The following is a 14254-nucleotide window of genomic DNA, read 5'->3' as shown; positions in this document are numbered from 1 at the left end:
GTAGGGACACAAAGGAACTAGTCTTTAAAGATCAAAAATTCACAGCAAGCCAGTGTTTCACTGAGAGGGCCTGTTGCAGTCTTAAACAGCCTGAACTCTAACACCACAAGAGGGAAGTCCACGCCTATGTGCAGCATCAACTGCCAATGAGTTTTCTGGAAGAATGAGAAGGGGAAACTTGGATTGATTGGCAAGATCTATCCTGCCGAAGACTTACAATGTCAATTCACTGTTCTTTTAGCAACTGATACTTCCACCTGCGTTAATTATCTTGTTCCTACCATGTAGGAAACATTTTGCCTCCTCAGAGCTGTAAGCCAATATGTTTGTGTTAAAGGTTAAAACAGTGATGTACCTCGATGACTATTCCTAGACTGAACATCACTTCTCATGTGGCAGAGTGCAAACTTCAGTGATCAGCACTACGTTCCTAACACATAGATCACAGAACTGTTAGAAATTTTGGCCCACAGGTTTCCACTACTGAGCTCATTCAGCATTTCTGTGCATCAGTATCCATTCACCCCAAATATATAAAACTTCGACGTCTTCATTCAGCTCTTATGGTTGTTTCAGAGAAGAAAGATCTAGATTTTCCATCATTCAACTCAAGCAGAGGTCAATATATGTTAACCTTTAGAGAACAGTAGTTAAATTATTTGAACCTTTCTGAGACTCAGCTATGTGGTAAGGGAAGATACCAGACTACAGAGCTATAGAAACAACCTGCATGTACACCAGTGCTGCAAAGAGTGGACTGAAACATAAGCCTACTTGGCCAAGTAATTAATGAGTTTAAAGCCGTTTATACTAGGCCTGGTGATATGCAGTGAATAGCTAGGGCACACAGTATAATGAAAAATCATCAATTCTGATCGAAATCTGCCTTTAGCACAGAAAAAACCAGTAATTTGAATTCTTAAAAAAAAAATGCAAACAAAGTGCCTCCCCTGGAGATTTACAAGTGTTGTGAAGTACAATACCTTTGCGTTGTCAAGGCCACAACGCTGCCTGAGGATTTTTAATCTTTCCAAGTAAACTGAAGGCCCAACTTCCTCCCCATTTGTGTTTCCTATGGATGAAGAGACAGTGTGGGTAGAAGCAGGAACACACGTTCCTTCCATCTGAGGAGAAATTCCTGGAGAATGAGGGGGAGGGGAAAGAAAAGGAAAAAAAAAATTAAAAATATCAAAAAAGTTTAAGCCTCTTGGTCAGTTCCTTGAAATAAAATGCAATGGATGAAGAATCAACCAACCTATAAACTACCAAGCTATTTTCATTTTCTAGTATAGGCATATCAGCCCTTTCATTTCCTTGCAAGAGTGGCAATTGAAAACCAAGAAAAGAAATAGAGGCATTTAAGAAGTTGCAGCAGAGCAGCTCCAGAAGTACTGCTGAGGCTGACAGCTGAAGACAACAGAGGGGGTGGAGAGGAAGATGCTGATGTGGATTAGCAGCAACCATAATGTCCAGAGAAAACTCAGTAAATGGCAGGATGGGAAATATTTGGAGTACTCTGTCTTTTTTTAAGTTTAGTAGTACTTCTGGACAGATCTCGCCACTGATTCTAACGCCCCTTTACCTCTCATTCAAATAACTTAAAGCTGCTGCTTCTTCCAATTCAATCTGAAATAGTGATTTCTGGAAGGCATGTAGCAAAGTTTTTAAAAATTCCCTACCAAAAGACTAGGAAAGGATTTAACATTATGAGAAAACCTTTCCATTCTGAAACGAATGGCAAGTTCCAAGACACAGCGTGGACTTGTTTTCACTAGTTTACTGCAAGGGTATTTAAAACAGATAAAAGGAGAATTAAGGTTAAGTATTTATAGGTTAGTCTAAATAAAGCACAGTTGCAAGATGGAACAATATTCTTTATTATATCAAACTATTATAGTTAGGGAGGATGAAAAAAAAAAAGGACAAAATTGGGGCACGTAAATTTCGTTTTGAAATCTTTAACTGTTGAACTAACATTTCTTGGTTGTATAGACTTTCAGGATGAAAGGTAGAATTTTCTGTCCTATCTAGTCAGACACATTTAGGAGGTCCTGAAAGAAACTTACATTGTCTTCCTAAAGTAACTTACAATACAGGGATAGAAGAAGGAATATTAGTAGGAGAAAAGGCTAAAGTCTCGTAGAACACTGAAATGTGACAGAAATGAAAGTTAAAGGTAGTTTTGCCAGACTGTGTATCAGTTTTTACTGTCAGCCGATCATTTATCCCATTCTCTCCCTAATATTGCATTAAATACTCATTTGTACTTATCTGCAATGAAAAGACTCACTAACAAAGTGTTTTACAGTAATTTATCCAATTAAAAAGCTGATTTATTGGAAAGGGGTCATCAGAAAGACTGCTACAGAAACAGTTCAAGTTATTTTAAATAACTTTTTGATTCCACAGTACTCTATCAAAAAACCTCCGGTACCATTTTACTAACCAAAAGGTAAAAGGAGAACCTGACAGCTGCTGCTTCTACAATTTGCATAAACAATTTTTGATACCAGACACATGAAGCATAGGCTAATGTTCAACTCACAATATAGGATATTAATTAGAACCACTTGTTTACCAAGCCTTTCAGATATTTTCTACATTTAGTGTGATAATGGCTAGAGTATCTTTTCCTGTAAACAAAGAATGCATAGTCCTTGCAAATGGTGCCTCATGAAGTAACACAAGCGCCAAGAAAATACGTGACTTGCTTTAGAAATCCATAAACATCTGCAGATATTAGTTTCTATCAGGGGACATGTAATTGCTCTCCTTCTATCTCTGCTTCTCATAAATCAATCAATCAGTTTTGCTATAACATGTACCTGTAGAAGCAGCAATGCGTCCTTTCCCCTCCCGTTCCGTTTCTATCAGCCGGAGGCCTCTTTCCACATAGCTCTGGAAGAACTGAGAGGAGTTTTTCAGGAAGGGCTCAATGTCTGCATCAGAATATTTCTTTTTGTACTCATACAGCTCTGCCAGACCCTGGAAGGGAAGAGTTCCTGTGCATTACTACAACTGCTGCATACACCACTCTAACGTATCATGCCCTCTTCCTTGCAGGAAGGGAGCACTTACCTCCTTAGTGTTTTCCTTGGAGCCAATCTTCTTAAATATTTCTGCCAAGATATCATTAACTTTGGCCTTTGAAGCCTTTTCCTCCTAAATAAATAAATAAAAGGAGACTTCTAAAACAAAGTGAATAAAAATGAAGGGAATTTATACAAACCCACAGTGCCCTCAGACCTGCTATCTGGATTCAGAGCTTCCAAGATGAAGAAAACCTTGAAGCAATTAGGGTTTTACACAGCCACTGTTTACACAGAATGAGAGTAAGGACATCAAGCTGTAGGACTCCATTTGAGAAGAAAGTTTTTAACACCTGTTTTTGGTATGGTTAACTTTTAGTAGACCAAATGCAGTATCAGGCAGCGTAAAACCTATGCTGCACACCTGAGTGTCCTGGAGAGCACTTCATCCCGAGATATGCACAGAATATTCAGGTAATAACAGAAACACTCCAAGTTTCACAAACAGCCATAAATAAAAGTGAAACTAGAAGATTATTTAGAACACTAGTTGCACGTTGGAAAGGCAATTACTACTCCATATTCCACAATCACAAAGTTAAGCTCATTGGCTAAATAAATTGCCTTACCTTCCCTCTCCCTACCAACACATTACTTACTATGCGAGAAGCCCCTTTTTCTGTATCCTTATCAGTTTTGCTTCCAGTCTGGTCCATGGAGTGTTTCATTACTCTACACAGGTGAGCCTCCAGCTCAGACTCATTTTTGTTGTCTATCATTGTTAAATGATCCAATATCTAAAAGGAGAAAAGAGCAAATAAATTAAAAAAAAAAAAAAGAAGGAAATGCTTTAGAGACTGCATGAACATCCAATTTAAAAGAACATGAATAGTGACTGCTCTGACCTTGGGTCCTTTCAGCTTGCACAGGGTGTGAAGCAGAGTCTTCAGTGTCCTTATAGGAAACTCACTCTTACATTGCTTCAGCTTCTCTTTGGGAAAGACCTTCATGAAAATGTGGATATCCAGTAGAATCCGATCCAGATTGATGCTATTAATGGTTTCCGGAAGAAGACGCACCATTCTCCACAGACACTGGAATGAGAGGCTGACTTAAAGCAAGACAACTCAAGGAAGAAGCATTTAATTATATGAAGAGAGATTATATAAAACTATCATTGAGGCATTTCACTCTGCTACTACGCACAGACACAGACCATGACTGTCTGCTCAAGCTTTATTTGCACTGGTACATACTTTCTCTTTGTAACTAGCTATACTGTATCCAGATCCTTCTTTAGAACTGGTGCATAAAAGTAGTGCTGACTTTTCTACCAATAACAGGAGACTGAATGCTTTGTCTAAAGAAATTTCAGCAGATAATGCATATATGCTATGTACACCCCTACACAGCACGAGTTCTTTAGGTTTAACCTCATTAAGAAACGCCTAAGTTGCCTTTAAATCATGCCAGTTACAAAACTGTCGTATTATAAAAAAAAGATCACAGCCATACTTTAAATGCAGACATTTGCACATTCACTCTGCCTGTCCTTAGAGATGACAAAATACAAGCCAGCTCCAGCCTAGAACTGTTCGAATCCAGAGTACAGTGCTATGCCTAAACAAATAAGCCCAGCAGGTGACTGCACAACTCTGCATGGAGCTTGTATTAATATAAACAAGCTTCTGTAAACTATTAATTTTAAGAGTAAAAGAGTGATAAGAAATATTTCAAGTTGTATTTAAAAAAAAGTTGGTGACCATATCTGTTCTTTCATTTAAGTTGATTCAGATAAACCAAGTAAGTTCAAAACCTCTACTACAGGCTCACCTTCATGACAAGTTCTGAAAACTTCGGAGAGCTGGCTGTTGCTAGCAGACTGTCTTGGAGCAAAACAAGCAGAGCACTAGAAAGAATACATTTATAACGGTTACATGGGAAAAGTGCTACACACAAAAAAAAAAACCCCAAACAAAAAAAGATGCCAACTCCCCAGAGAATACCACACCAGAGACCAGCAGTTTACATCATGTTGCATAACGTACTAGAAAGAAAGCTGTTACAAGAGCCTAAGAGGGAGACTGTTTTTTTTTGCTGAACTACAAAGCATATAGAATCACACTAAGCTGGTTGGTTTAGCCTGCCTCCAGCTGTGTAGACCGTGCAGTCAAAATCTGATCACCACTGACAATCAGTGATAATTTTTCATTAGCCAGCTGAATGATTCTACAGACATCATTCTTTGCTTACAGAATGGCTAACAAACTCATCCACTCAAGGAACACACAAGAATGGGTGGAGAGAAGCAGTAATTGTGCAATTTTCATTATATACCTCAAGATGTTGGTCTGGTCAGACTTTTCCAGAACTTTCACTACCAAAAGGTTGACTGATCGGATGACCTGCTCACCCTCCTCAAGGTCTTCAACTCGAGAATCCAGCATTAATGTAATGAGACCATGCATTAGGTCTTTCAGCACACCCGTGGAGGCCTCTCGAGCCAGACTCTCTATTTGAAATAGCTACAAATTGAAGACAATATTAGAAGTTTTCCCCGCACACAATGCTTTAATATAGGGATTTCTCTAGACTACAATGTCAAACCATTTGACATCCGCCCATCTCCCCCAACATTAAACAATAAAAACGCAACTAGAAAGAAAGTTATTTTTACTGAGTGACTTCTGAAATTATTTAGGCCACCACTAAGCACCCAAATGGTAAGGAATATTAAAACAGAGCTTAATAAAATTTTTAGAGTGGCTCTATTCCGTAGAAGCAAAGAGACCTTCTCCCCTTCCCCAGTTTCTCTCAAAAGGTAGACTGGTGAGCAGACAATTAGCAACAAACCTTCATAAGTAAGACTCAATAGTAAAGTTAACCTAGGTACAGGACAGACATTCCATTCTCCTGCAACTTCTGCACAGAAATTATTTGCTCTTCACCTTAACTTTTAGGTCAAAGCCTTACCGAGATCATGCTCCCAATAATACAGCTGTAAAGTTTGACTATCTCATCTTTGTCTAGCTTCTCATCTGCCATGTGTGTATTGTAGATTAGCCGAAGCTGCATAAATGTAGCTATTAAGAACTGGTCAATGTGGCCAGACATAGCTTCTGCTTTGTCTTCCTGTCTCAGAACTTCGTCAATCTAAGATTTAAAAACAAAACACCCAAGTCAAGTCAACATAATGCAAACAGTGCAAAATAACTATAATTAAAAAACTTTTCTATACGAAAGGTCTTGCCCTGACCAATCCATTTGCCAAGGCACTTGTATTCTAAGCTTTCACCTGAAATTAATAGCCACAGACTTCTAAATTGCTAATCCCAATACAAACAATTATTGATCTTTCAGAGAACTGCAATCCTAGCCTGTACATAAAGGAAAACATGAAATGCTGCATTATGGATTCTGGAATTAACAGCTTTAAGAAGTATTTTATCCAGAAGATTTCAAAGGAGTTAAAGCTACCCTAGAAACATGTAAAAGCTACCAGGCAAGACAATTATTCTGCTGAGGATCTGCAAGACAGTTTACATGTAAAAGTTAAGTCTCACTGGCTTAACTGGCTCTTTAAACTTATAGCACAGATACGTGGCAAAACCACAGAGAGATGCTTTTTTTTTTTCCTTAGTGCTTCTGTGTTAAGAGTTTATTCTACATCATCCAAGTGGATTTTCTATTGCTAAAGCGAGTCAGATGGCCCCTGTGCACTTAGTTTTGTCATCAGGGAGATTCTGAGCAGAGTCCACGTCACCCGACATGATTACTCCACCACAGTGCAACTCATCACTCTCGCAGACGAATAGTTTAGGACAGTGTGATTAGTTGCTACCTGAATTTGCTTACCTGTGCCAGAGCCTGGATGCTTGTATTTATATCACCACTGGCTACTTGGGAAATGACAAAGTTGATAGTAGAAGCTGTGTTACTGTGCATGTCATCGAAGTGTGGGGACACAGCACGGATTCTAAACATTTGAAGCAAACAGGATTCATTAGTCTTTGGAGAGAGTTCTAGTTTACACTGAGCTGCTACATTTCAATGATGGTTTAGAGACAAGGGAAAAGTATTTCATTCTTCATAGAGGATACTCGAGGAAGGAATAATTATCCTCAACATGTTTATTGCACTACTTGTAAAGACACTGATTATGCATTTACAAATTCAAGATCCCTTTACTATAAAAAAAACATAAGCAGATCTCAGTTTTTTCATTAGAAATAACTGCTCTCCAGATCCTAGAACAGTACAACAGACTGTCGCTATGACATCTCTCCAAATTAGTTGACGCTGCTTTCTTGTGTAAAGAAGTCTGAATGTAGAAACTAGCATGGTCAATTCAGCTTCCCAAAACAGTTTTTAAGTAGCCCTACTGGTTTCACTTAGGAGTTAAAACTGGACTCACTTGGGCTCAGGAATCAAGACTGGCTCAAAGATGTCATCTAGTTTGTGCTGTACAAGTGCTGGCATCTCACATCTGCCAGCACCGTTGTCATTTTCAATTTCATCAAGATCCAGCTGAAATTCCCGTGGAACTGTATGCGTTGCCTCAGAGTGACTGCCCATGTTGCGATTTTGGCTATAGAAACCAGGAGAGAGGTGTTTATTATATACAAACAAGAGGCAAGAGTACTAGCACTAGCATCCACTGGTAGCCCTAAAGCTCTCATAATAGCACAGATTTTGAAGTTCTGATTTTATTCAAGCCCCCTTTGCCTTTCCCCTAGCCATTAGTAAGACAAGCTTTTGTAGGCCAAAAGAGCAGTTGCGAGTTACTTGCCCTCCTAGTTTCTCTTATAACCTACCACAAGACCCCCTGCATCTGTGATAGGTATGCACTGGTTCATTTTGAGATACATATCTAGCACAGTTCATAGTATTGATGGAATATTAACTTTAATGCTATGAGTGACTTTTTTTCTTCTATTTTGAATGATGGATAGGATGCATATGTACATAGCAACTTGGTAAGCTCATCTGAACCTAGGACTCCCAGCATCTCACATAATCTTGTGCTGCATGTTAGATTTTTCAAGTAAATGTTATAACACACAGTTCTCAATGGGGAATTTTGTTCCAAGATAATGAGCAGGTGGCAAGGAATACAGTTTCTGAACTTTTTGTTTCTGGTACTATTGCCCTAGGCTCTACAATTCACACATGATTATCCAGTTCTGTGCTGTATGTCTACCCTAACAAGTTAAGAACAGGGTCCAATCAACATCAAGTTTAATGTAACACATAGGAAGTTCTCCCAATATTTCTAACAGCTGCTTAACACGGAAGTGCATGTCTCCCTACAGTTTGATCTATAGCCACCTTGGCAGAAACCCGTATTTTTGGCTTCTTTCTTTTCCTTAAGTCAGAGACATGTAAATAATCTAGAACTGGCCATGATAAACCTGTCACCCTCAGGAAAGGATGACTAGGATAGAAATTGAAAGATACAAGAGCCTTGCTACCAAGGAGTTAGTGGGCAGTACTTACATCCTATAAGTGCGATACATAATTCTGTCCATGGAGAAGCAGTGAAAAAAGGCACAAGACCATTTAGAAAGATTTCAAGACAGACAAGACAAAAAGAAGTTTCAGACATTTTGTTTTATATTATTTGGCCAATTTTCACAACATGCAAAGATGATGATACAAGAACTAAAATAATATCGCCAGACATGATATTAGCACATACACTATGCATGCTACAAACCATAACGTATCATCACATACTTGAGTTTGGAGGACATGTCCTCAGCTGGTCCCTTTCGCAGCATGCTAGCATTAGCACTGATGTTTTGAGTACGCTGAGGTTTCTCCTCTGCCTGTCTCACAGGAGCAGCAGATGGTCTCTTGGCTGAACGTTTTATTCTTTCCTCCAGCATGCTCATGTCTTTCTCAGAAAGCTACAACACACAATGCTTTCACTCAATTTGAGTTGTATGGATTTTAGAAATCTTTGGTCACCTACAGGAAGTATACCACTGATTACTTCAGACTCAAGTTCTCTAACATCAAGGGTAGGAACTGTCAATAGTACCATCTAGCAGCAATCTAGTAGGGCCACTCTGGACTGCCAGATGCTACTTCAGAAGCTAATTAACCCATATTGACAGGCTGCAACAATACTGAATATAGCTATTTCTAGCCCACATAAATTTCCAAGAAACGAGTAATCTTGAATTTAAACTACAGTACCATCATGTGTTTCTAATTGTTGCTTTTGTTGCTGCAAAAAAAAAAATAAAAAAACCCCACCAAAATCTGCCCAGACAATGCTTTAACACTACAGACCCTGCCACAGAAACTAGAGTCCTTCTAACAGCTGACCTGTTCAATGTACTCATAATTCAACCTGAACAAAAGTTAAGCCAAATGAACTCTTCAGCTCATGCAGTGAAAAGAATCATTTATCTGCTTACCTACAGGACCGAAGGTTACCAATAACAAAAGTAGCTGTGACAATTTTGTGGGAAGTATTCTCCAGCATCCTTATGATCTGGAAAACTTCCTGGAAAGCCATGCATTTTGGGACTAGATGGACCATACTGAAGCTCAGAAAGCCATGCTTAAAAGGGGCTGAATGGTTCAGGTGCTACAGTTCTTTTCCTAACCTTCAAAATCCAAAAGCAAATGGAATATGCAACACTGAGGAGGCAGATTGCACTCTGAACGATAGTTAAAATAAGATGGGAATCCAAAATGTGCATGAAAGTGCAACATTAATTCTCATGGGAGATTAAGAGTCACACTAAATTTCAGCATTTCAGCAAGTTTGGGGAAAGGGAAGGAAGAGGCAGCCTTGCTTCTCTGCTCATTGTCCTACATAAAGTATCCATCAAATAGCTTGCATGCACTATGGCATATGACACGACACAAAAAATTCATACAGGCATCAACATATCTATCGTATTCCAATCACTAAGTGCTGCTAGAAACATTACTGAGACCACAAATTCAGAGAACAAGAACAGGAAAAAATGGTCCAAGAGCTCTTGATTCAGGTTAGAATTCAGTATACTTAATCTGTTATGGACAGTAATTGTACACAACACAGTGAACTAGCTTTCCACTCCAGGAGGCTCGAAACTGAGTTTTGCCACCTTTAACATTTACTGCATTTTAGATGACATGGCTAAGTATGACTTCCAGAGAATAAAACAGCAGCAATACAAAGCAACATAATACCAACACAGACCTTAAGCACTGCAGTGCAATAAGATAAAGCAAACAAACCAAACTTACCAGACTTAAGCAGCAGGGAGATGGGCATAAAAAAAAGCCAAGAGTACTTGACAGAGCCCCAACAGCTAGCCTTTTTTGGCCCAATAAGTTACCCAAATATCATTCCAAATCAGAAGCGTTACCTGTATAGTTGACTATAAAGCAAGTTACTCTCTATAAAAAATTTAATTCCCATGAAAATCAGCGTTTTGCTCATCTCTTCCAATTTAGTTTTTCATTCATGAACACCCAGGTTATATATCCCACGATCAGGAATTAACCAACTCACTTTTAGAGGACCTACGATGTAGCAAGTTATTTTCAACACTACAAAATGCTCGACACCACCAGCAAGATGTACTGTGACCAATCACAAGCAAAATAGTGTTAATACCCTACACAAGTGTAAGGATTTGAAAAAAAACAACAAAAAAACCAAACCAAACCAAACTTATTTCCAGTTACACTCACATTTCCAATCAGCTTGAACACTTGGTCGCCATGAACATTATAGACAGTCACAATGGTGTTCAGTGCAGCATTGCGCACAGTGTTGTCCCTATCACCAATATGAGTTGCCATTTCTTTTAAGGCTTTCCCTGGAGTTGGCTGGCATACATTCATGCCATATGATTCAACAAGACATCCAAGCTCTTCCAGGCATTCTAAAGGAAGAAAACGACACATGCACATTCAAGTTTAAAGCTGCTGGGAAGAGAGCCCTCCCAATTTTTGTGGTGCTTGCACAACTTGAACATTCACTGTAGAGAAGCACCAAGCACAGTGCTGATGATATATTCATGATGATTTATGAGATAAATAGTAAACTAAAAGTTCAGACTATTTCACACAGATAGCATCTAAAAGTTGTCAGTCATCCCTACACCCTTCAAATATTTCTCATTACCGTATGTGAGCAATGTTACAGTTAAGTTCACACCTAGGTAGTTTAGACAGCTGTGAGCTTGCAATGCTGCATTATGTATATAATTTAACTTTCTGGTTATATCAGGGTAAGATATTTTCAACATGACTAGGAATTTGTTTGAACTACAAACACCACACCACATATAATTTCTGTAATGAAGTTGAGACAGAAGTACAGTGTAGAGAAATTTCTTTCCAAAATCTTCATCAGATTAACAGATTCCCTTAGTCACTTGGACAACAGTATTGTCACTGTTCTCCCCAGTACTGTTTCACTAAGACAACAAGCCTACTCAAGGGAGATTCATAATCTTAATGCTAATAGCAATTTAACAGATTGCTCATCTTTGGAAGATACAAAGACACCAAGAAGTGAGATGATGCTACTGTAAAATCTGATCCTTTAAACACTTACAGGCATTTGCATAAAATGCCATACATAGGCAAATCTCACATTCCACCAAATTTTGTTATTATGCTGGGTTTTTCAAGATGCAAAACAAAGCAATTTCAAGTACTTTGCAACTGCCCAATTTATCATGCCATTTCTCACCTGCACGCTGTTTTGAGTTTTTGGATTTTGTCCCCTCCATGATGAAAGTGAACATCTTGCTGGCTGGATAGATGAGACACATCCTGTTCAGAATGGCACGTACATCCTTGCGGATGACATCTTTTGGCTCTCCTACCTAGTGAAAAAGTAAAAAAAAAAAAAAAAAAAAGAAAAAAAGAGAGGGGAAGAAATACAGAATATTTTAGACAGTCTCATGATACTGTCAATTAGTCTAAAAAAATGTTAGGAAAGCCAAAATTATTCTCAAAGCAAAAAACGTATTTTGCAAGTGGCTGTTAAGGGCGAATATACACTATAGAATCATAGAATCATTTAGGTTGGAAAAGACCCTTAAGATCATAGAGTCCAACTGTTAACCTAATCCTGCCATCCCACCATTAAACCATGTCCCTAAGCACCACATCTACACATCTTTTAAATACCTCCAGGGATGGGGACTCAAGCTGCTCTTCTCTGGGCAGCCCATTCCAGTGCTTGACAACCCTTTCAGTGAAGAAATTTTTCCTAATATCCAATCTAAACCTCCCCTGGTGCAACTTGAGGCCATTTCCTCTCACCTTATCACTTGTTACTTGACAGAAGAGAACAACACCCACCTTGCTACAACCTCCTTTCGGGTAGTTGCAGAGGGCGATAAGGTCTCCCCCTCCTTTCGGGTAGTTGCAGAGGGCAATAAGGTCTCCCCCTCAGCCTCCTCTTCCCCAGACTAAACAACCCCAGTTCCCTCTGCTGCTCCTCATAAGACTTGTGCTCCAGACTCTTCACCAGCTTCCTTGCCCTTCTCTGGACATGCTCCAGTGCCTCAATGTCCTTCTTGTAGTGAGGGAACCAAAACTGAACATAGTATTTGAGGTGCAGCCTCACCAAGGCTGAGTACAGGGGCATGATCACTTCCCTACTCCTGCTGGCCACACTATTCCTGATACAAGCCAGGGTGCCATTGGCCTTGGCCACCTGGACACACTGCTGGCTCATATTCAGCTGGCTGTCAGCCAACACCCCACCAGGTCCTTTTTTGCTGGGCAACTTTCCAGTCACTCTTCCCCAAGCCTGTAGTGTTGCAAGGGGTTGTTAAAGCCCAATTGCAGGACCTAGCACTTGGCCTTGCTGAACCTCATGCAATTGGCCTCAGCCCATTGATCCGTCCTTCCCAGATCCTGCTGCAGAGCCTTCTTACCCTCAAGCAGATCAACACTCCCACCCAACTTGGTGTCATCTGCACTGAGGGTGCACTCAATCCCCTCATCAAGATTAATAAAGATACTAAGCAGAACTGGCCCCAACACTGAGCTCTGGGGAACACCACTTGTGACTGGCCACCAACTGGATTTAACACCATTCACAATGTATTTGGAATTAACATACTACAGTGTTTGATGGCATCCTGCTATATTCCTCATGAAAAATAAGGTCAGTTACTGTAGAGTGAACTGTACCTTTAGGATAAGATATGGTATGAAAGAGGACGCTTCATTTTCAGTAAGGTGATACTCTTCTTGACTCAGCAAATTGAAAAGCAATTTAAGGTATTCAAGTGCTTTCATCAAAACACTTGTGTTGGTATCAAAGAACCGCAGGGTAAGCCATTTTAAGATCAGATCCAGGCAGCTGATGACTCCATCTTTTTCATTCTCCAAGTGCTTGAAAGAAAGAGAAGAAAAAAAAAGAGGGAAGTTGTGCAAAATGAAGCACTGTTCAGGAGAAGGATAGAGAATAAGGAAAAACAATGCACAATAAGATGGTCTACATTTATTAGTTGATTCCTAGAATCCTAAGTACTCACTTTTAGAATTTCAGAGACCTATATAAGTTAAGAGAAGCCTCCAGTGTGGAAATTTTCCCTTCTCCCAGGAAACAATACCAGCTTCATCATTCCTCTGAAGATTATTTCCGTATATGTTAAAGTTTCAACTTCACAGAACTATGACCCCTGGCTCCTCAGAGAATTCCTATTTGATTTTAATTCAAGCAGAATCTTTCATAGAAGAGACCAATTATATGCAATGTTGTCTACTACCATAGATCCAAACTCACCTCAATCATAACAGCCAGTGCTTTGTTGTGGTGCTGAAAGTCTGCATGAAACATCTCATCCTGTAGCCATTTGGCCACACAACTGGACATCTGAGTTTTCAGCTGCTCAATATATTCATCACGGGGAGTAGTGAAATTCCACTTTAACACCTGTAAAAGGCAGCATTTGGAAGTCAAAGCAAGAAATACCTTTTCTTCCTGAAAGAATCTGCAAATTGCATCCCTTTTAATTCTGCTTTAGAATCTGTTTTCAAAGCTTTCTCATTATCAACAAGTAATAGGAAAGAAGTCAGTCATGTTTGCTCACCTTGGCTTACATTAAAAGTTTTGAAAAGAGTGGTTACCTTTAAGCTATTATCTTAATTCTTATAATTTAAAGTGGTTGCTTTTAAACTATAGATAGGCCTATTTTACTAGCAAGTTACAAGTAACATGCATGTTTTAAGTAATAGAATTTCCCTAC

At 39.2% G+C, this 14254-nt stretch overlaps 1 protein-coding gene and 1 non-coding gene across 2 annotated transcripts in view; both read right to left on the bottom strand.

The window, feature by feature from the left end:
• The window catches only part of CKAP5 (cytoskeleton associated protein 5), a 42168-nt gene that overhangs the window by 1180 nt on the left and 26734 nt on the right, over positions 1 to 14254 (bottom strand). Inside the window, exons 28-42 of the mRNA XM_035902950.1 lie at positions 13792 to 13941; positions 13194 to 13397; positions 11737 to 11872; positions 10728 to 10921; positions 8766 to 8938; positions 7444 to 7617; positions 6885 to 7005; positions 6003 to 6182; positions 5367 to 5554; positions 4863 to 4938; positions 3935 to 4123; positions 3689 to 3826; positions 3079 to 3162; positions 2826 to 2985; positions 984 to 1138 (exon numbers count right to left, since the gene is read on the bottom strand). Coding sequence (XP_035758843.1) covers positions 984 to 1138; positions 2826 to 2985; positions 3079 to 3162; positions 3689 to 3826; positions 3935 to 4123; positions 4863 to 4938; positions 5367 to 5554; positions 6003 to 6182; positions 6885 to 7005; positions 7444 to 7617; positions 8766 to 8938; positions 10728 to 10921; positions 11737 to 11872; positions 13194 to 13397; positions 13792 to 13941 — 2322 coding nt within the window. The remainder of the gene's footprint in view (positions 1 to 983; positions 1139 to 2825; positions 2986 to 3078; positions 3163 to 3688; positions 3827 to 3934; positions 4124 to 4862; positions 4939 to 5366; positions 5555 to 6002; positions 6183 to 6884; positions 7006 to 7443; positions 7618 to 8765; positions 8939 to 10727; positions 10922 to 11736; positions 11873 to 13193; positions 13398 to 13791; positions 13942 to 14254) is intronic.
• Positions 6725 to 6835, bottom strand: LOC118453239. Its single transcript, XR_004843150.1, has one exon. It is a non-coding gene; the product is annotated as a small nucleolar RNA SNORD67 (small nucleolar RNA).

The sequence above is a fragment of the Egretta garzetta genome, unplaced genomic scaffold (genome assembly GCF_000687185.1).
Source record: "Egretta garzetta isolate BGI_Z169 unplaced genomic scaffold, ASM68718v1 scaffold329, whole genome shotgun sequence".
NCBI classification, from domain to species: domain Eukaryota; kingdom Metazoa; phylum Chordata; class Aves; order Pelecaniformes; family Ardeidae; genus Egretta; species Egretta garzetta.
Note: the sequence above shows the minus strand (reverse complement) of the source record. Positions and strands in the feature narration are given on the sequence as shown.